General features: G+C 49.9%; 1 protein-coding gene across 2 annotated transcripts in view; it reads right to left on the bottom strand.

The window, feature by feature from the left end:
* Nucleotides 1-1,165: 1,165 nt before the first annotated feature.
* The window catches only part of LOC147119913 (uncharacterized), a 65,262-nt gene continuing 46,111 nt past the window's right edge, over nt 1,166-20,316 (bottom strand). For both annotated transcript variants that reach the window (XM_085985309.1, XM_085985310.1), the window contains one exon: nt 1,166-2,123. In XM_085985309.1, the coding sequence (XP_085841435.1) occupies nt 1,328-2,029 (702 nt within the window). In that variant the 5' untranslated portion in view covers nt 2,030-2,123 and the 3' untranslated portion in view covers nt 1,166-1,327. The remainder of the gene's footprint in view (nt 2,124-20,316) is intronic.

The raw sequence follows: 20,316 nt of genomic DNA, 5'->3' as shown, positions 1-20,316 counted from the left end.
TACAATCCTAAAGTGGGTGCACGAACAGAGAGACCAGGGGTATGTGTGCACAAATCCTTGAAGGTGGCAGGGCAGGTTGAGAAAGCAGGTAAAAAGGCTTACGGGACCCTGGACTTAATAAATAGAGGTATAAAGTACAAAAGTGTGGAAATGATGATGTAACACTGGTTCGGCGCCAACTGGAGTACTGTGTCCAATTCTGGGCACCACACTTCAGGAAGGATGTGACGGCCTTAGAGAAGGTGCAGAAAAGATTTACGAGAATTATTCTAGGAATGAGGGACTTCAGTTACCTTGATAGACTGGAGAAGCTGGGTTGTTCTCCTTGGAGCAGAGGAGATATGATAGAGGTGTTCAAAATCATGAGGGGTCTGTACAGAGTAGAGAGAAACTGTTCCCATTGGCGGAAGGATCGAGAACCAGAGGACACAGATTTAAGGTGATTGGCAGAAGAACCAAAGGTGACATGGGGAAAAACTTTTACGCAGTGAGTGGTTAGGATCGGGAATGCACTGCCTGGAAGGGTGGTGGAGGCAGATTCAATCGTGGCTTTCAAAAGGGAATTGGATGAGAACCTGAAGGACAAAAATTTGCAGGTCTATGAAGGAAGGGTGGGGGAGTGGGACTAGCTGAAGTGCTCTTGCAGAGAGCCGGCACGGGCTCAACGGGCCAAATGGCCTCCTTCTGTGCTGTAACCATTCTATGATCACGTTAAACCTTCATAGAATAATTACCGATTATTTTTAGACTGGAAACTTAACCCTGCCGTTTCACACTCAGTCAGGAACAGATCGCAGTTTGACACCAATCTGTGATTGGACAGCACGTTTCCAGCATTTTCTGTTGTTCTTCCTGACTCTAAACACAGTTGTAAAGGAGCCTTCTGTTCCATGCCTAGGAGCTCTGACCCATGGGAGAGAGCGGCTGGGACACATTCCTTACAGACCTCAAGATTAATCTGAACGGGGACTTTCCTTTCAGTGAAGAAAGACGAGAAAGACCAAAGTGCCGTTTGCCCCTCTCAGTGTGGCCCTGAAGGACTGCTTCCAGGCTGTAGATCTGTTCCCACTGTACGAACCTCCTCCCAGATTGTCCTTTCTGAGCTCCAGCCAGGTGATGCTAAACACTCAGGTGGGAACGACAAAAATCCACAACAATGTGTTTAAAGCTAAGCTGATTTATTTGACATATATCCAGAAATTTAAACTCCAGCCCAGCTACAGGGGTTATTAACATCAGCAGAAACAAATCCCAACTGTCAGAATAACATGATTCAGTCTGGGATGTGATTAACAGCAGCAAGAACAGCAGAATCCAACCCCTGCAGTCACTTGTGAACTTGCTGGTGTCTCAGCAGGCTGGATGATCGAGTGAATCCCTTCCCACACTCTGAGCAGGTAAACGGTCTCGCCCCAGTGTGAACTCGCTGGTGTATCAGTAGGTGGGATGAATCCGTGAATCCCTTTCCACACACGGAGCAGGTGAATGGCCTCTCCCCAGTGTGAACTCGCTGGTGTACAGTGAGGTGAGATGATCGCCTAAACCCAGTCCCGCAGTGAGAGCACCTGAAGGGTCTCTCGTCAGTGTGAACACATTGATGGCGCATCAGTTCCCTGGAACTTTTAAAGCACTTCCTACAATCCGGGCATTTAAAAGGTCTCTCGTCAGTGTGAACTCGCCAGTGCTGCAGCAGGTGGGATGAATTAGTGAATCCCTTCCCACACTCAGAGCAGGTGAACGGCCTCTCCCCGGTGTGAACTCGCTGGTGCGTCAGCAGGTTTGATGACTGAGTGAATCCCTTCCCACAGTCAGAGCAGGTGAACGGTCTCTCCCCAGTGTGAACTCGCTGGTGTGTCAGCAGGCTGGATGAATTAGTGAATCCCTTCCCACAGTCAGAGCAGGTGAACGGCCTCTCCCCGCTTTGACTGCACTTGTGTCTCGACAGGCCAGAGGATCGGCTGAAGCCTTGTCCACACACACAACACATGTACGGTTTCTCCCCACTCTGAACGGTGCTTTCTGCTTCCATGTTCAAAGGTCCTGATGAATCGAGTGACTCTGTCAGATCTTGAAGTGATGTTTGGTTTGAGCTTCCCGTCTGCAAATCCTCCCCTTCTAATACCCTGTAAAATGAATTTAAAACAGGAAAAAGGGAGGGTGAGAGAGAACCCACAAAAACACAAAGGCAGGTTGTGAAATTGAGCTGAATGAATCTGGGAATTTGTGGGGCCGGCACTAGAAAAAAGTGACTGTGAAAGCTGCCGGATTGTCGTAAAAACTCAACTGGTTCACTAATATCCTTCAGGGAAGGGAACCCGCCACCCGGTCTGGGCCTACACAAGACTCTGGCCTCTATGGGAGCAGAGAGAGTGAGGTGGGAGGGGGAGGGGTGAAGGAGAGCAACTTTATACATCTGCAACTCGACCAGAACTTTGACAGCACCTCCCAAATATGTGACCTTCACCATCTAGAAGGACAAGGGCAGCAGGTGCATGGGAATACCATCACCTCCCAGTTCCCCTCCAAGTCACACACTATCCTGACTTGGGCATATATCGCCGTTCCTACATCGTCGCTGGGTGATAATCCTTGAACACCTCACCTAACAGCATTCTGAGAGTACCTTCACCACACGGACTGCAGAGGTTCAAGAAGAAGACCTACCACCACCTTCTCAACGGGAAGCTGGGGACTGGCAATATATGCTGGTCCTGCTAGTGACACACACATCAAATGAATTTAAAAAAAATATATATATATAAAATGGATTGATAGCCTCTACAGATAATCTTTTACACTGTACAGACAGTGTCTGTTCAGCAACTTAATCTCCCCTAGGATCCACCTCCCTTCACAGTCTCACATTGGAAATTGTTGGGTCCCACTGGGCTCAGAAGTACTGGGGGTTAAACCCAGCAGCTTCTCCCCCCTCTCCACTCCAGCGCAAACTGATGCAACAAGAAAGCCCTACACAGGAGGCCAGGGACCGAGTTCCACATCCATCGCCCACCCTGATGCAAACCTGCTCTGAATTGCTCCCTCTGCTGTATAAATGCAAGTTGTTGTGTTTCTTGTCTGGGAGAGGTGCTGCACCCTGGGGTTAATGGTGCCGGGGTCCTGGCCGCACGTCCGCCGGCTCTGACTCGGGGCCTGAGATCCACACTCGGTGTTGTTGAAGGATTCTAAACCTGGGACTGTACATGGGGATTCCAACCCTGGGACTGTACATGGGGATTCCAACCCTGGGACTGTATATGGGGATTCCAACCCTGGGACTGTACATGGGGATTCCAACCCTGGGACTGTACATGGGGATTCCAAACCTGGGACTGTACATGGGGATTCCAACCCTGGGACTGTACATGGGGATTCCAACCCTGGGACTGTACATCGGGGATTCTAACCCTGGGACTGTACAGGGGATTCCAACCCTGGGACTGTACAGGGGATTCCAACCCTGGGACTGTACATGGGGATTCCAACCCTGGGACTGTACATGGGGATTCCAGCCCTGGGACTGTACATGGGGATTCCAGCCCTGGGACTGTACATGGGGATTCCAACCCTGGGACTGTACATGGGGATTCCAACCCCGGGACTGTACATGGGGATACCAACCCCGGGACTGTACATGGGGACACTAACCCCGGGACTGTACATGGGGACTGAAGTGGAGCAGCGGCGCCCTTCAGGAATTAAGGGGTTAACAATGCAGCTTGCACACTAGACAGTTCAGACATGTTGACCACAAGGTCTTGATACTTTTTCAAGATTAGATGAAATTAGCTCAGAAGCACCAACCACAAACTATGGAAGTGAAAACACATGGGGCACAGCAAGACAGAAATGCAGACATGTGGTTTTACTAAAGGTTACAAAATATAACAGGTGAGATCATAAAGATCATGTGACAATAAAATATAGGCGAAAGATTGTGTGATGCAAGATAGGGAATAAGCCAATCAGCAACTGTGCACGCGGGCCTTAAGCCAATTAAAACAGTGTAATGGAATATGCACGAGGTTACCATGACTTTTGAACGCATAAATATGTAACGCTTACTGTATAATTTCGGAGAAGTCTGCTGGTGCGCCAGTAAAGATCGTTTCCCCATCAGTGTAATAAAGACTTTTGATTTGTACCTGACAGACTTGGGTCGAGTGATGAATAAATACTCCATAACAATTGGCGTAGTCGTGTGGAAATGTAGCTTTTAAAGCTGAATATAGTTACATGTGCCCCTTTTTTTGACAAACAAAATGGAGTCCCGGTCCTCCCAGAAGCCTCTGCAGAAATGTCCTCTATTCCTTCCTTAAACATGTTAACCTTGACTAAACACTGAAAACAGTTGCTTATCTGCGTTAAAAACAAAGACCATTTACATGAGTAAAGGGAACCTTAGTCAAGCCACCTGGCCAGAGGCTTGACCACCAGATAACAGAAGAAACATACTGTATGAAGTATCTACATTCCAAACAGTACTGATAGTCTTAATTAAATAGTCTAGAATAAATAACTACCCATTGTATTATCAATAGTCTTTCGCTACGCCAGACTTTAGAAATATGTAGAAACTTAGATAAGGATTGAAGAACTCTTTGTCCCTTTGTCTGACTTGAAAGACACATGATGATACCATAACCTGTTTACTTGACTGTATAAATATGTTATTAATCTGTACTTCTGGAGAGAGTCTCTGCTTAGCCTTTGACTGAGCGGGACGCTCTCCTTGCCGCAAGTAAAAGCTTAATAAAAGAACATCTACCGGAGCTGATCGTTTCAGAGTCTCATTGAGAGTCGAGATTTCGACAGTTATCACAGAATCACAGAAACCCCACAGTGCAGATAGAGACCATTTCGGCCCATCGAGCCTGCACCGACACATATCCCACCCAATCCCCGTAACCCCTACACCAACACATATCCCACCCTATCCCCGTAACCCCACATATTTAATCCCCCTAACACTAAGGGTCAATTTATCATAGCCAATCATCCTAACCCGCACATCTTTGGACTGTGGGAGGAAACCGGAGCACCCGGAGGAAACCCACGCAAACACGGGGAGAATGTGCAAACTCCACACAGACAGTCACCCGAGGCCGGATTCGAACCCGGGTCCCTGGCTCTAGTCTGTGAGTGAACAGATGCCGGCATAGTGCCTCTTCAGTGAAGGGCTTAACTGGCGAGAATAAGGTGAGCCTTTTTGCACAAAGAGTTGTATTGATTTCTTTGTGGGTTCAATGACGAGACATTTATGAAAGAGAATGACTTTTTATCTAAAGTAAGTTCAACTCAGTTAACAGCATTTACAGGAGACACGATGCTCGTGATGCATCTAGAACGAAACTGAAACTAAACTAAACTGCCTTGCTTGTCTCGGTCACATGCACTCTGCTGGTCAGGCACAAGCAATCAATACATGCAATTATGCTGGTAAGGCATGATAATCAAACAGGCAAATAACATCACTATTTGCTGATATCATTACATCTCCCTTTCTTAAAACAAAAGTATTTTACTTTTAACTAACAACATGTTTTCTTTGTATTAATCTGCATTTTAACTGTAACACTTAATGAACTTACATTAACATTATCATTATCAAGGTTTTTTAACCTTGCTTTGTGTGTTCACATGAAATATGTAAATACACTAGAACTTGAAGAAAGAATAAGATAACATTACTTCCTTCTATAACAAGAGTCCTTAAATTGGCTCAATGAGTCTCTCAGGAGGCTTCACGTGTCTTGAGGATTTTCTGATTGATTGTCCTTGAATCTGAGTTGTTGCCTCAGATGATGGTTTCTCAGCTGTGTGATCAGGTTGTTCAACAGTATCAGTCTTCTGACTTGCTGTGGCTGGTCCCATGAGAAGATCTCGACGTTGATATAGCAGGGACTGTTGGTAGACTATACAAGCACCTTAGAGATATCTTTAATTGCTGATAGTAAATTAATTTTAATTAATTAAAGGGAAGGTCATGCCAGGAGAGCCCAGCCCCGTGATATGCTCCTCTTGCTCTATGTGGGAATTCAGGGACACTGCCGGTGCCCCTGATGACCACGTGTGCCAGAGATGCATCCATCTGCAGCTACTAGCAGACCGCATTGAGGCACTGGAGCTGCGGGTGGATGGGTTGTTGAGCATTCACGATGCTGAGAGGGTCGTGGATAGCACGTTTAGTGAGTTGGTCACACCGCAGGGTAGGGCTGCACAGGAAGAAAGGAAATGGGTGACCACCAGGCGGAGCAATAGAAGCAGGCAGGTAGTGCAGGAGACCCCTGTGACCATTCCCCTCTCAAACAGGTATACCGCGTTGGATACTGTTGAGGGGGATGACTCACCAGGGGAAGGCAGCAGCAGCGAACTTCCTGGCACTGGGGGTGCTCCTGCTGCCCAGGAAGGGAGGAAAAAGAGTGGGAGAGCAATAGTGGTAGGGGATTCTATAGTAAGGGGAACAGATAGGCGTTTCTGTGGCCGTAGACGTGAATCCAGGATGGTTTGTGGCCTCCCTGGTGCCAGGGTCAAGGATGTCACTGAGCGGCTGCAGGGCATTCTGGAGGGGGAGGGTGAACAGCCAGAGGTCGTGGTCCACATTGGTACCAACGACATAGGTAAAAAGAGGGATGAGGTCCTGCAGCAAGAACTTAAGGAGCTAGGTGGAAGATTAAAGAGCAGGACCTCAAAGGTTGTAATCTCTGGATTACTCCCGGTGCCACGTGCTAGTAAGTATAGGAATAGGAAGATAGAACAGATGAATGCGTGGCTAAAGGGATGGTGCAGAAGGGAGGGCTTTAGTTTCCTGGATCACTGGGTCTGCTTCTGGGAAAGGTGGGACTTGTACAAGTCAGACGGTTTACGCCTGAACCAGAGGGGGACCAATATCCTTGCGGGGAGGTTTGCTAGCACTGTTGGGGGGGTTTAAACTAACTTGGCAGGGGGATGGGATACAGAGTGGAACTATAGTAGGGGGTGATTTACAGCCAAATACGGAGGAAAAAACAAGTCAGCTGGGAAGGCAGAGCAAATATGTGAAGGCAAAAGGGAATATGGCAAGGCTGGAAGGCATTTATTTTAATGCAAGGAGTCTTGCAAATAAGGTGGATGAACTGAAGTTGTTGCTGAACACATGGGAGTACGATATTGTTGCTATCACGGAGACATGGTTGAGGGAGGGTCAGGACTGGCAGCTCAATATTCCGGGGTATAGAATCTTCAGGCGAGGCAGAGGGGGGTGTAAAAAGGGAGGGGGTGTTGCAATATTAATTAAGGAATCAATTACTGCTGTAAGGAGGGATGATATATTAGCAGGTTCCTCTAATGAGGCCATATGGGTAGAACTTAAAAACAAAAAGGGGGCAAGCACTTTGCTGGGTGTGTACTATAGGCCCCCGAACAGTCAGGGGGAGATAGAGGAACAGATATGTCGGCAAATCTCAGAGAAGTGAGAAAATAATAGGGTAATAATAGTGGGGCATTTCAACTTCCCCAATATTATTTGGGATGGTCAGAGTGTGAAAGGCTTAGAGGGTGCAGAATTCTTAAAGTGCATCCAGGAGAGCTTTTTGAGCCAACATGTAGAAAGTCCTACAAGAGAGGGGGCGGTACTGGACCTAATTCTCGGGAATGTAGCCGGGCAAGTGGTGGAAGTGTCAGTAGGAGAGCATTTTGGCGACAGTGACCATAATTCGGTGAGATTTAAAGTGGTCATGGAAAAAGACAAAGATGGCCCGGAAATAAGGGTTCTAAATTGGGGAAAGGCCGATTTTAATATGATAAGGCAGGATCTGGCCAAAGTGGACTGGGAGCAGCTACTTATAGGAAAATCCACATCAAAGCAGTGGGAGACTTTCAGAAGGGAAATAGAGAGAGTACAACGCCAGCATGTTCCTGTAAAGGTCAAGGGTGGGACCAACAAGCAAAGGGAACCTTGGATGACAAGGGATATACAAAAATGCATTAGGAAAAAAAGGGGGGCTTTTGGCAGTTACAAAAGACTAAAGACGGAGGAAGCCCTAGAGGAGTATAAAAAGTGCGGGGGCATACTTAAAAAAGAAATTAGGAGGGCGAGGAGGGGCGATGAAAGAACACTGGCGAGCAAAATGAAGGAAAATCCTAATATGTTTTATAAGTATATTAAGGGCAAGAGGATAACCAGGGAAATTAGGGACCAAAGTGGCAATCTGTGTGTAGAGCCAGATGATGTAGGCGGGGTTTTAAATGAATTTTTTGCATCTGTGTTCACTATGGAGAAAGACGATGTAGACATAGAAATCGGGCAAGGGGACTGTGACATACTTGAACATATTAGCATCGAGAGGGAGGGGGTACTAGCGGTTTTAGCAGGCCAAAAAGTGGATAAATCCCCAGGCCCGGACGAGATGTATCCCAGGCTGTTGTGTGAGGCAAAGGAGGAGATTGCAGGGGCTCTGACACAAATTTTCAGAACCTCTCTGGCCACAGGGGATGTACCAGAGGACTGGAGAATAGCTAACGTAGTACCATTATTCAAGAAGGGTAGCAGGGATAAACCAGGGAATTACAGGCCAGTGAGCCTAACATCTGTGGTAGGGAAATTATTGGAAAAAATTCTGAGGGACAAAATTAGTCTCCACTTGGAGAGGCAAGGATTAATCGGGGATAGTCAGCATGGCTTTGTCAAGGGTAAATCATGTCTGACCAATCTGATTGAATTTTTCGAGGGGGTGACTAGGTGTGTGGATGAGGGAAATGCTGTGGATGTGGTTTACATGGATTTCAGTAAAGCTTTTGACAAAGTCCCGCATAGGAGACTGGTCAAGAAGGTAAGAGCCCATGGGATCCAGGGTGCCTTGGCGCATTGGATCCTAAACTGGCTGAGTGGCAGGAGGCAGAGGGTGATGGTCGAAGGTTGCTTTTGTGACTGGAAGCCTGTGTCCAGTGGGGTACCTCAGGGATCGGTGCTGGGACCCTTGCTGTTTGTGATCTACATAAATGATTTGGATGAGAATGTAAAAGGTATGATCAGTAAGTTTGCAGATGACACGAAAATTGGTGGGGTGGTAAATTGCGAGGAGGAAAGCCTCAGGCTACAGGACGATATAAACGGGTTGGTCAGATGGGCGGAAAAGTGGCAAATGGAATTTAACCCTGAAAAGTGCGAGGTGATGCATTTTGGACGGACAAATAAGGCAAGGGAATACACAATGAGTGGTAGGACCCTAGGAAGTACAGAGGGTCAGAGCGACCTTGGTGTATATGTACATAGATCCCTGAAGGTAGCGGAACAGGTAGATAAGGTGGTTAAAAAGGCATATGGGATACTTGCCTTCATTAGCCGAGGCATAGAATATAAGAGCAGGGAGGTTATGATGGAGCTGTACAAAACGCTGGTGAGGCCACAGCTGGAGTACTGTGTGCAGTTCTGGTCGCCTCACTATAGGAAGGATGTGATTGCTTTGGAGAGGGTGCAGAGAAGATTCACCAGGATGTTACCTGGGATGGAGCGCCTCAGCTATGAAGAAAGACTGAACAGGCTGGGGTTGTTTTCCTTGGAGCAAAGAAGGCTGAGGGGGGACTTGATTGAGGTGTACAAAATGATGAGGGGCATAGATAGGGTAGATAAAGAGGAACTTTTCCCCTTAGTAGGGGGGTCAATAACAAGGGGGCATAGATTCAAGGTAAGGGGCAGGAGGTTTGGAGGGGATTTGAGGAGGAACTTTTTCACCCAGAGGGTGGTTGGAATCTGGAACTCACTGCCTGAAAGGGTGGTAGAGGCAGGAACCCTCATAACATTCAAGAAGCATTTGGATGAGCACTTGAAATGCCAATGCATACAAGGCTATGGACCAAATGCTGGAAAATGGGATTAGACTGGACAGGGATTGATGGTCGGCGCAGACACGATGGGCTGAAGGGCCTCTTTCTGTGCTGTATAACTCTATGACTCTATTTCTTCTCAGAACAGCACCCTCATCTGTCTGAATGGTGTATGATCTTGGTTGAACTTCACTCAGGACAGTTCCCTTCTGAGTCCATATGTTTGTTTTGTCTTTGAACCTTCCTTGGTCACCAGTGTGGAGTTCAGGTAGGTTTTGTCTTCCTCTGTCATAGTAGTACTTTTGCTTTTCTTTCTGTTGTTCTTTGAACTTCCTCACTTTCTCCCCCTCTTTTGTTTTCAGGAGGTTCTCCGGGATGGGTAGGTTTGACCTTAGCCGACGTCCCATCAGGAGTTGGGCTGGTGACATACCACACTCGAGCGGCGTTGTGCGGTATACAAGCATGCTTTGGTAGAAGCCAGTTCCACTGTCTTTTGCCTTGTACATCAGTCTTTTCACTGTCTGGACCGATTTTTCCACTAGTCCATTGGACTGTGGATAGTGAGGACTTGACGTTGTGTGGACAAAGTCCCACTCTTTGGCAAAGTGTCGGAAACTTGCATTGTAAAACTGGGGTCCGTTGTCTGTGAAGACCTCGCTTGCCACGCCATGTCTGGAGAATATGGCTTTCATACATGTTATCACAGCATCTGCAGTGGTGGTGTGCAGTCTACAAACCTCTGGATACAGGGAGTAATAGTCTGTGACTACAAGATAGTCCTTCCCTTGACATACGAATAGGTCAGCGCCTACCTTCTGGTAAGGTCTGTCTGGTGCTGGGTGTGGCTTTAGTGGTTCTACCGGATTGCTTGCTCGATATTTCAGGCATATTGTGCAGTTTGACACCTCATTTGTCACATCTTGGTTGATTCGTGCCCAGTACATCACCTCTCGTGCTCTTTTGTTACACTTTTCAATTCCCAGATGTCCTCCAAGGATCTTTTTAACATCTCTTTTCTCAGACTCTTTGGGATAACTATTTTACTTCCTTTGTAGATGATGTCTTCGACCACTGATAGTTCCACCCTGCAGTTCCAGTACTCTGCCATGTCAGGTGAGCAGTCTTGCTTCATGTTGGGCCATCCCTCCAAGATGCTTTTCCTCAGTCATCTCATTGTTTCATCTTTGTATGTCTCAGTCTTTATGAGCTCCATTTTTGCATCTGCTATGGGCAGTGCACTTGTGATCATGTCCACGTAGGCGTTCACTTTTTCATCCATTGTGGTGTTTGCGGGCTCACTTGGGTCAACAGCTCTGGACGTGTCTGCTGTATACATCAGCTTACCCGGTGTGTACGCAACATTCAGTGTATAGCGTTGCAGCCTGATCATCATTCTTTGTATTCTAAGCGGACAGCTATTTAGTGGCTTTTGGAACAATGCAATCAAGGCCTTATGGTCAGTCTCTACACTGATTGCTTGTCCTGCCACAAACTGGTGAAATCTTCCACAGGCGTATGTGATGCTGAGCAGCTCCTTTTCTATTTGAGCATATCGCGTCTCCGTGTCTGTCATTGAGCGCGATGCATATGCAATAGGTTGCCAGTAGTCATATTTTTGCAGAAGAACGGCACCGAGCCCACTCTGCGATGCATCTGATGATATCTTGATGGGTCTCGCTGGGTCATAAAACCTCAGAACTGGTTCCTCTGTGAGCAGTTTCTTTAGATCGCTCCATGACTTCTCATGCTCATGATTCCATTCCCATTCTATGTTCTTTTCAGTTAGTCTTCTCAGTGGCGCCGTCTTTTCTGAGAGGTTGGATATGAATTTCCCCATGTAGTTGATCATTCCATTAAACCTCTGCATGTCCTTTTTGCATTGTGGCTTTGGCATATTCTCAATGGCGGACACCTTTCTGGGATCTGGTCTGATGCCCTCACTGCTAAGGATATCTCCCACGAATGTCAGTTCTGTCACCCCGAGCTGGCATTTCTCTCCATTCAGCTTCAGGTTTGTTTTCCTTGTTGCTGCCAGCACTTTTTTCAGTCTCTCGTCATGCTCAGTTCTCGTGGTTCCCCATACTATGATGTCATCCATTGATGTATCAACTCCCTCCAGGTGCTCATAGATCATATGGATAGTTTTGTGATACACTTCAGGAGCTGAGGCCATGCCAAATGGTAACCTTAGGAATCTGTATCTGCCAAATGGACTGTTGAACGTGCACAGTCTTGAACTTGCTTCGTCCAATTTCATCTGCCAAAATCCTGATGATGCATCTAACTTGCTGAAATACTTTGCATTTGCAAACTGTGCCATGATTTCCTCACGTGTAGGAAGCTTGAAGTGCTCTCTCTTTATTGCTCTGTTTAGATCTCTTGGATCCAGGCAAATTCTGAGCTTTCCATTCCTTTTGTCCACTACGACGAGGGACCTCACCCACTCAGTTGGCTCATCTATCTTCCGAATCACGTTCAGGCTTTCCATCCTGTCCAACTCTGCCTTCAGTTGCTTTTGAAGAGCAAACGGAACTTTTCTGCATGGATGTATGACCAGTGTCATACTTTTATCTACTCTGATCGTGTGTTCTCCTGGAAGGCAGCCTAGACCCTTAAATAGGTCATTGTACTCTTTCATGAGTTCATCATAGACTGTCACTCCTTCGCTTTCCACAACGAGGACTCTCTTTACCAGGTTCAGTCTCTCACAGGCTTTTAAACCTAGTATGGCTTGCACATCCTTTGGCACCACGATTAATGCTAACGTGTGCTCTCTGTCCTTGTGTGTCACTTTGACAATGCATCTTCCTTTCACTGGTATTTCAGTACCTGAGTATCCTGTCACTTTCACTTTTATTCCATGTATCTTTGGTCTGGGTCTAATTTTCTTAAAATCAGTCTCTGATATCACATTAACTTGTGCTCCAGTATCCAATTTAAATGGAATATGTATGTCATTCACTTTTAGTGTCAACATCCAGTCTCTTTCTTCTTTGTTTTCAGACACAACATCTACATTGAACTCCTCTATCTCGCTTTCATCTACTGTATCGACCTTGCTTTGTTGCGCTTGGTTCTTGCAGCAACGGGCATAATGGTTGTTTATGTTGCAACTATTGCATGTTTTACCATATGCTGGACACTTTCTTGGTGGATGCTGTGTACCGCATCGACTACATGACTTTCGATTGTCCCTTTCATTTTCGTTCGCTGGCCACGCCTCTTTTTTCACATTGGCGCTCTTTTTGTTAAACGGTTTGTATCCGTTCATTCTCACTGCATCCACGTTGCAGCTATTGTCACTGAACAGCTCCTTTGCCTGCAACTTCACAGTCTCTGTAGCCCTACACAGTGCTATGGCTTTTCCCAGGTCTAGATCTTGCTCTCTTAGCAGTCTTTCCCTTAGACCATTATCTGGAATACCACACACCAGTCTGTCTTTTATCAGCGAGTCTGTCAGTCCCCCAAATTCACACGATTTGCTTCTGTTTCTCAGTTCAGTCACAGACTGATCAATAGTCTCTCCCGTTTTCTGTACACATGTGAAAAATCTGTGCCTCTCAAACGTCACGTTACGTTTAGGTATGCAGTAGGCCTCAAACTGTTCCATTATTTTATCTAGCTTCATTTTGTCTCCATCAGCAGTGAATGTGAAGTTATTATACACCTCCAGCGCTTCATCACCCACGACATGTAAGAACAGTGACGATTTCTTTTTATTACTTTTCTCGTCAGCTCCGATTGCCGCTAAATACAACCCAAACGTTGTTTGAACCTCCTCCAATTTTCAGCCACATTACCTGTCAACTGAAGCGTCGCTGGTGGGTGTATACCTTCCATTTTTTCACTTCGTTTGCTATTCTCCAATGGTAAGCAACGATGTTCTCTTTTGGCTTGCTAATTTGTGGAGAGCTGATTTAACTTCAGATTTTTTCTCTTCATCTCTTTCAATCACTTCTGACACCATGTATTGATTTCTTTGTGGGTTCAATGACGAGACATTTATGAAAGAGAATGACTTTTTATCTAAAGTATGTTCAACTCAGTTAACAGCATTTACAGGAGACACGATGCTCGTGATGCATCTAGAACGAAACTGAAACTAAACTAAACTGCCTTGCTTGTCTCGGTCACATGCCCTCTGCTGGTCAGGCACAAGCAATCAATACATGCAATTATGCTGGTAAGGCATGATAATCAAACAGGCAAATAACATCACTATTTGCTGATATCATTACAAGAGTCTCTTTACTGTTGAACCGCATATGTAATCTGTTGTCCACAGCGGAGGTACTGCGATCTACGAGACTCGAAATCCAGGATCTAAAGTTATTTTTGTAATCATTTCCATTTCAGCCTATAGGCAGAAGGGATCTGATCCTGAAAATATCCGGTCTTGAAACAGCCCGGGGAGATTTTCATTAGTAGAAGGTAAGAAGAGCGCTATAGAAATCGATCGATTATCCTTGTGTGATAGGATAATTATCCTTGTGTGATAGGATAAGACAAGTTCGCGAAGGGACAGGATCCTTGTTCGATAGGATCATAGAGATGAATAAGATTTTAAAAAATTAATTAGGGTAAGTTAAGGACTTGGTCTGTAGTGGCGTACAACGCAGACTGAGAATTGACTATTTGTTTAGATAGAGTTTAAGGCTATGATTTGTATATCCACGTGGATGTTGTTTGTCCTAGTTGTCCTTGTTATACTGTTGTGTTCAATACTTTTGCGCGACATTGCAATTGAAGAAACGGGAAGAGTCACTCGGGAAAATTGTGATTCGGAAAAACATTCTTTGATTGAGAAAGGAAACAAGTGCCTAATTGATCGACTACGGTTGGTTCGTGTCAACATATCTCACACACCCAGGCTGAGCCTGAATTAAGAGCCTTTTTAGGCAACGTGACGGCCAGGAGAAGTGGGCGTAGAGAACTCAGTTGACCAAAAAGGATTGTGAGATCAGAAACTGTAAAAACTCTCAATCAATCAGAATGGGTGCCGGAGCAAGTAAAACACCACCAAGGGCATGCCAGCCTATTTTATGCTCCGGAATTGTGGTCAGTCTTCAATTGACCATTTACAAAATTGGACAAAATGGACTAAGGATGGAAACAGGCCATTTCCACCTGATGGTTCCTTTAATTTAGAAAGAATAACATGTCTAGAGGAGTGTCTTATAGAGAGAGACCAGGCAGAAGAGGTAAAAGGAAAGTAAATTGGTCGGCATTTGGGGATTGGAAAAGGGAAGCTGAAAAACGACATGAGAAAAGCCTACAGGTCAGCAAGCAGTGTACTAAAGGGAAAAAGCAAGCAAATAAACAAGCAGAGCAGGTAAATTGTCCTCGACATGGTAAAAACCCATTTATGATGGTTGCTAAAGAAACAAAAGGACACTCGCCAAATGCCCCTAAGGATCGGGAAAAAGATGAGGATGAGGATTGGGATGAGAATTGGACTCCCTACAGCAGGCCACCACCATATGTTCAGCATGCTCCAGACCAAAATGAAGGTGATCAGGCCGTTCCACCTGTAGTTCAAGCTCTTGCACCCCCGGCTGCCCCACAAAACGGCGCAGTAGCAGGAGCACCTGTCACTCCTGACAATGATAATACAAATCAATTCCACGAAGGTCCAGCAGAGTATACACGGAGTCAGACATAACAAAGGGAACGCAGTGAAAATAATACAGGATCTGATCCTCCACCCACTCTTATAATGCCAGTGAGACTTTTTCCCAATCCAACTCCGAACGGAGATCCAGTTGGTGTTTATCGACCATGGTCAGCAAGTGAGTCAAGAACAATTGTGGAAGGATTAGCAGACCCCAAAACCAGTCTTGAAAAGGCCATAGACCAATTAAAAGTAATCGTCATGTGCCATGAGCCCAGCATATTAGATGGCCAAATTCTGCTAAAAGCATGGTTAAAAGACACCAAATTTGCCGAATTCGAGACGAAATTCCAAGATTTTAAAACACATCGTGAAACTGTCGGTGCCGCTCCCGGCACCAGACCGCCCAATGACGAATTCTGGGAAAGGTGCTGGGAAGCCTTACACAAGGTGTTCCTAAAGAAAACAAATTGGTCTAAAATTATGGAAACCACACAAAGAAAGGATGAGGATGTTTGAGGATTACGTTGAGAGGATGCGAGAAATTATGAGCCAATGTTCAGGCATGAAAACAGAGGAATGAGATTCCCCCATGCTCAGTGCCGTTGGAAACGGACTACGACCTGAACTCAGGGATCCCTTTAAATGAGTTTGTTTCGGATGGCGACAGGAAACGCTATCCAAGGTTGTTTCTATGTTAAAAGACATACAAGATCGAAATAGAGAAACTAAAAGCAAGGTTACCGTGTTCATGGAGCGAGCAGCTCCAACGGCACCAGCCCCAACAACACCCACCAATTACCCACAACGTGGTAGGGGAAGAGGACAGGGTGGGGGGAGGGGACAGTTTCGGGGTAGAGGCGGTGGAGGTGTTGGACGAGGACGGGGTGGGGGGAGAGGACAGTTTCGGGGTAGAGGCGGTGGAGGTGTAGGACGAGGATGGGGTGGGGGGAGAGGCAGTGGAGGTGTCGGACGAGGATGGGGTGGGGGGAGAGGACAGTTTCAGGGTAGAGGCGGTGGAGGTGTAGGACGAGGATGGGGTGGGGGGAGAGGACAGTTTTGGGGTAGAGGCGGTGGAGGTGTCGGACAAGGATGGGGTGGGGGGAGAGGACAATTTTCGGGGTAGAGGCGGTGGAGGTGGAGGACGAGGACGGGGTGGGGGGAGAGGACAATTTTCGGGGTAGAGGCGTGAGGTGTAGGACGAGGACGGGGTGGGGGGAGAAGACAATTTTCGGGGTAGAGGCGGTGGAGGTGTAGGACGAGGACGGGGTGGGGGGAGAGGACAGTTTTGGGGTAAAGGCGGTGGAGGTGTCGGACGAGGACGGGGTGGGGGGAGAGGACAGTTTCGGGGTAGAGGCGGTGGAGGTGTAGGACAAGGATGGGGTGGGGGGAGAGGACAGTTTGGGGGTAAAGGCGGTGGAGGTGTCGGACGAGGACGGGGTGGGGGGAGAGGACAGTTTCGGGGTAGAGGCGGTGGAGGTGTCGGATGAGGACGGGGTGGGGGGAGAGGACAGTTTCGGCGTAGAGGCGGTGGAGGTGTCGGACGAGGACGGGGTAGGGGGAGAGGACAGTTTTGGGGTGGAGGCGGTGGAGGTATCGGACGAGGACGGGGTGGGGGGAGAGGACAGTTTGGGGGTAAAGGCGGTGGAGGTGTAGGATGAGGACGGGGTGGGGGGAGAGGACAGTTTCGGGGTAGAGGCGGTGGAGGTGTCGGATGAGGACGGGGTGGGGGGAGAGGACAGTTTCGGGGTAGAGGCGGTGGAGGTGTCGGACGAGGACGGGGTGGGGGGAGAGGACAGTTTCCGGGGAGAGGCGGTGGAGGTGTCGGATGAGGACGGGGTGGGGGAGAGGACAGTTTCGGGGTAGAGGCGGTGGAGGTGTAGGACGAGGACGGGGTCGGGGAGAGGACAGTTTCGGGGTAGAGGCGGTGGAGCTGTCGGACGAGGACGGGGATGGGGGAGAGGACAGTTTCGGGGTAGAGGCGGTGGAGGTGTAGGAAGAGGATGGGGTGGGGGAGAGGACAGTTTCGGGGTAGAGGCGGTGGAGGTGTAGGACGAGGATGGGGTGGGGGGAGAGGACAGTTTCAGGGTAGAGGCGGTGGAGGTGTAGGACGAGGATGGGGTGGGGGGAGAGGACAGTTTCGGGGGAGAGGCGGTGGAGGTGTTGGACGAGGATAGGGTGGGGGGAGAGGACAGTTTCGGGGTAGAGGCGGTGGAGGTGTCGGACGAGGACGGGGTGGGGGGAGAGGACAGTTTTGGGGTAGAGGCGGTGGAGGTGTCGGACGAGGACGGGGTGGGGGGAGAGGACAATTTTCGGGATAGAGGCGGTGGAGGTGTAGGACGAGGACGGGGTGGGGGGAGAGGACAATTTTCGGGGTAGAGGCGGTGGAGGTGTAGGACAAAGACGGGGTGGGGGGAGAAGACAATTTTCGGGGTAGAGGCGTTGGAGGTGTAGGACGAGGACGGGGTGGGGGGAGAGGACAGTTTCGGGGTCGAGGCGGTGGAGGTGTCGGACGAGGACGGGGTGGGGGGAGAGGACAGTTTCGGGGTAGAGGCGGTGGAGGTGTAGGACGAGGACGGGGTGGGGGGAGAGGACAGTTTTGGAGTAGAGGCGGTGGAGGTGTCGGACGAGGACGAGGACGGGGATGGGGGAGAGGACAGTTTCGGGGTAGAGGCGGTGGAGGTGTCGGACGAGGGCGGGGTGGGGGGAGAGGACAGTTTCGGGGTAGAGGCGGTGGAGGTGTAGGACGAGGACGGGGTGGGGGGAGAGGACAGTTTCGGGGTAGAGGCGGTGGAGGTGTAGGACGAGGATGGGGTGGGGGGAGAGGACAGTTTCGGGGTAGAGGTGTCGGACGAGGATGGGGTGGGGGGAGAGGACAGTTTCGGGGTAGAGGTGGTGGAGGTGTAGGACGAGGATGGGGTGGGGGGAGAGGACAGTTTCGGGGTAGAGGCGGTGGAGGTGTAGGATGAGGACAGGGTGGGGGGAGAGGACAATTTTCGGGGTAGAGGCGGTGGAGGTGTAGGACAAGGACGGGGTGGGGGGAGAAGACAATTTTCGGGGTAGAGGCGGTGGAGGTGTAGGACGAGGACGGGGTGGGGGGAGAGGACAGTTTCGGGGTAGAGGCAGTGGAGGTGTAGGACGAGGACGGGGTGGGGGGAGAGGACAGTTTCGGGGTAGAGGCGGTGGAGGTGTCGGACGAGGACGGGGTGGGGGGAGAGGACAGTTTCGGGGTAGAGGCAGTGGAGGTGTAGGACGAGGACGGGGTGGGGGGAGAGGACAGTTTCGGGGTGGAGGCAGTGGAGGTGTAGGACGAGGACGGGGTGGGGGGAGAGGACAGTTTCGGGGTAGAGGCAGTGGAGGTGTAGGACGAGGACGGGGTGGGGGGAGAGGACAGTTTCGGGGTAGAGGCAGTGGAGGTGTAGGACGAGGACGGGGTGGGGGGAGAGGACAGTTTCGGGGTGGAGGCGGTGGAGGTGTCGGACAAGGACGGGGTGGGGGGAGAGGACAGTTTTGGGGTAGAGGCGGTGGAGGTGTCGGACGAGGACGGGGTGGGGGGAGAGGACAGTTTCGGGGTGGAGGCGGTGGAGGTGTCGGACGAGGACGGGGTGGGGGGAGAGGACAGTTTCCGGGTAGAGGCGGTGGAGGTGTAGGACGAGGACGGGGTGGGGGGAGAGGACAGTTTCGGGGTAGAGGCGGTGGAGGTGTCGGACGAGGACGGGGAGAGTACATTTTCGGGGTAGAGGCGGTGGAGGTGTAGGACAAGGATGGGGTGGGGGGAGAGGACAGTTTCGGGGTAGAGGCGGTGGAGGTGTCGGACGAGGACGGGGTGGGGGGAGAGGACAGTTTCGGGGTAGAGGCGGTGGAGGTGTCGGACGAGGATGGGGTGGGGGGAGAGGATAGTTTCGGGGTAGAGGCGGTGGAGGTGTCGGACGAGGACGGGGTGGGGGGAGAGGACAGTTTGGGGTGGAGGTGTCGGATGAGGACGGGGTGGGGGAAGAGGACGGGGTGGGGAGAGAGGACAGTTTCGGGGTGGAGGTGTCGGACGAGGACGGGGTGGGGGAAGAGGACAGTTTCGGGGTAGAGGCGGTGGAGGTGTCGGACGAGGACGGGGTGGGGGGAGAGGACAGTTTCGGGGTAGAGGCGGTGGAGGTGTCGGACGAGGACGGGGTGGGGGGAGAGGACAGTTTCGGGGTAGAGGTGGTGGAGGTGTCGGACGAGGACGGGGTGGGGGAAGAGGGCAGTTTCGGGGTAGAGGCGGTGGAGGTGTAGGACGAGGACGGGGTGGGGGGAGAGGACAGTTTCGGGGTAGAGGCGGTGGAGGTGTCGGACGAGGACGGGGTGGGGGGAGAGGAAAGTTTCGGGGTAGAGGCGGTGGAGGTGTCGGACGAGGACGGGGTGGGGGGAGAGGACAGTTTCGGGGTAGAGGTGGTGGAGGTGTCGGACGAGGACGGGGTGGGGGAAGAGGGCAGTTTCGGGGTAGAGGCGGTGGAGGTGTAGGACGAGGACGGGGTGGGGGGAGAGGACAGTTTCGGGGTTGAGGCGGTGGAGGTGTCGGACGAGGATGGGATGGGGAGAGAGGACAGTTTCGGGGTAGAGGCGGTGGAGGTGTCGGACGAGGACGGGGTGGGGGGAGAGGACAGTTTCAGGGTAGAGGCGGTGGAGGTGTCGGACGAGGACGGGGTGGGGGGAGAGGACAGTTTCGGGGTAGAGGCGGTGGAGGTGTCGGACGAGGACGGGGTGGGGGGAGAGGACAGTTTCAGGGTAGAGGCGGTGGAGGTGTCGGACGAGGACGGGGTGGGGGGAGAGGACAGTTTCGGGGTAGAGGCGGTGGAGGTGTCGGACGAGGACGATCCGGTGCCTGCTACAATTGTGGCCAGACTGGGCACTGGGCTAAAAATTGCCAT

This window comes from Somniosus microcephalus, chromosome 4, assembly GCF_052327205.1.
Source record: "Somniosus microcephalus isolate GS21.2 chromosome 4, FLI_Smic_1.0, whole genome shotgun sequence".
Taxonomy (NCBI): domain Eukaryota; kingdom Metazoa; phylum Chordata; class Chondrichthyes; order Squaliformes; family Somniosidae; genus Somniosus; species Somniosus microcephalus.
The sequence above is the reverse complement of the archived record's forward strand: the minus strand, read 5'-3'. Positions and strand labels throughout refer to the sequence as shown.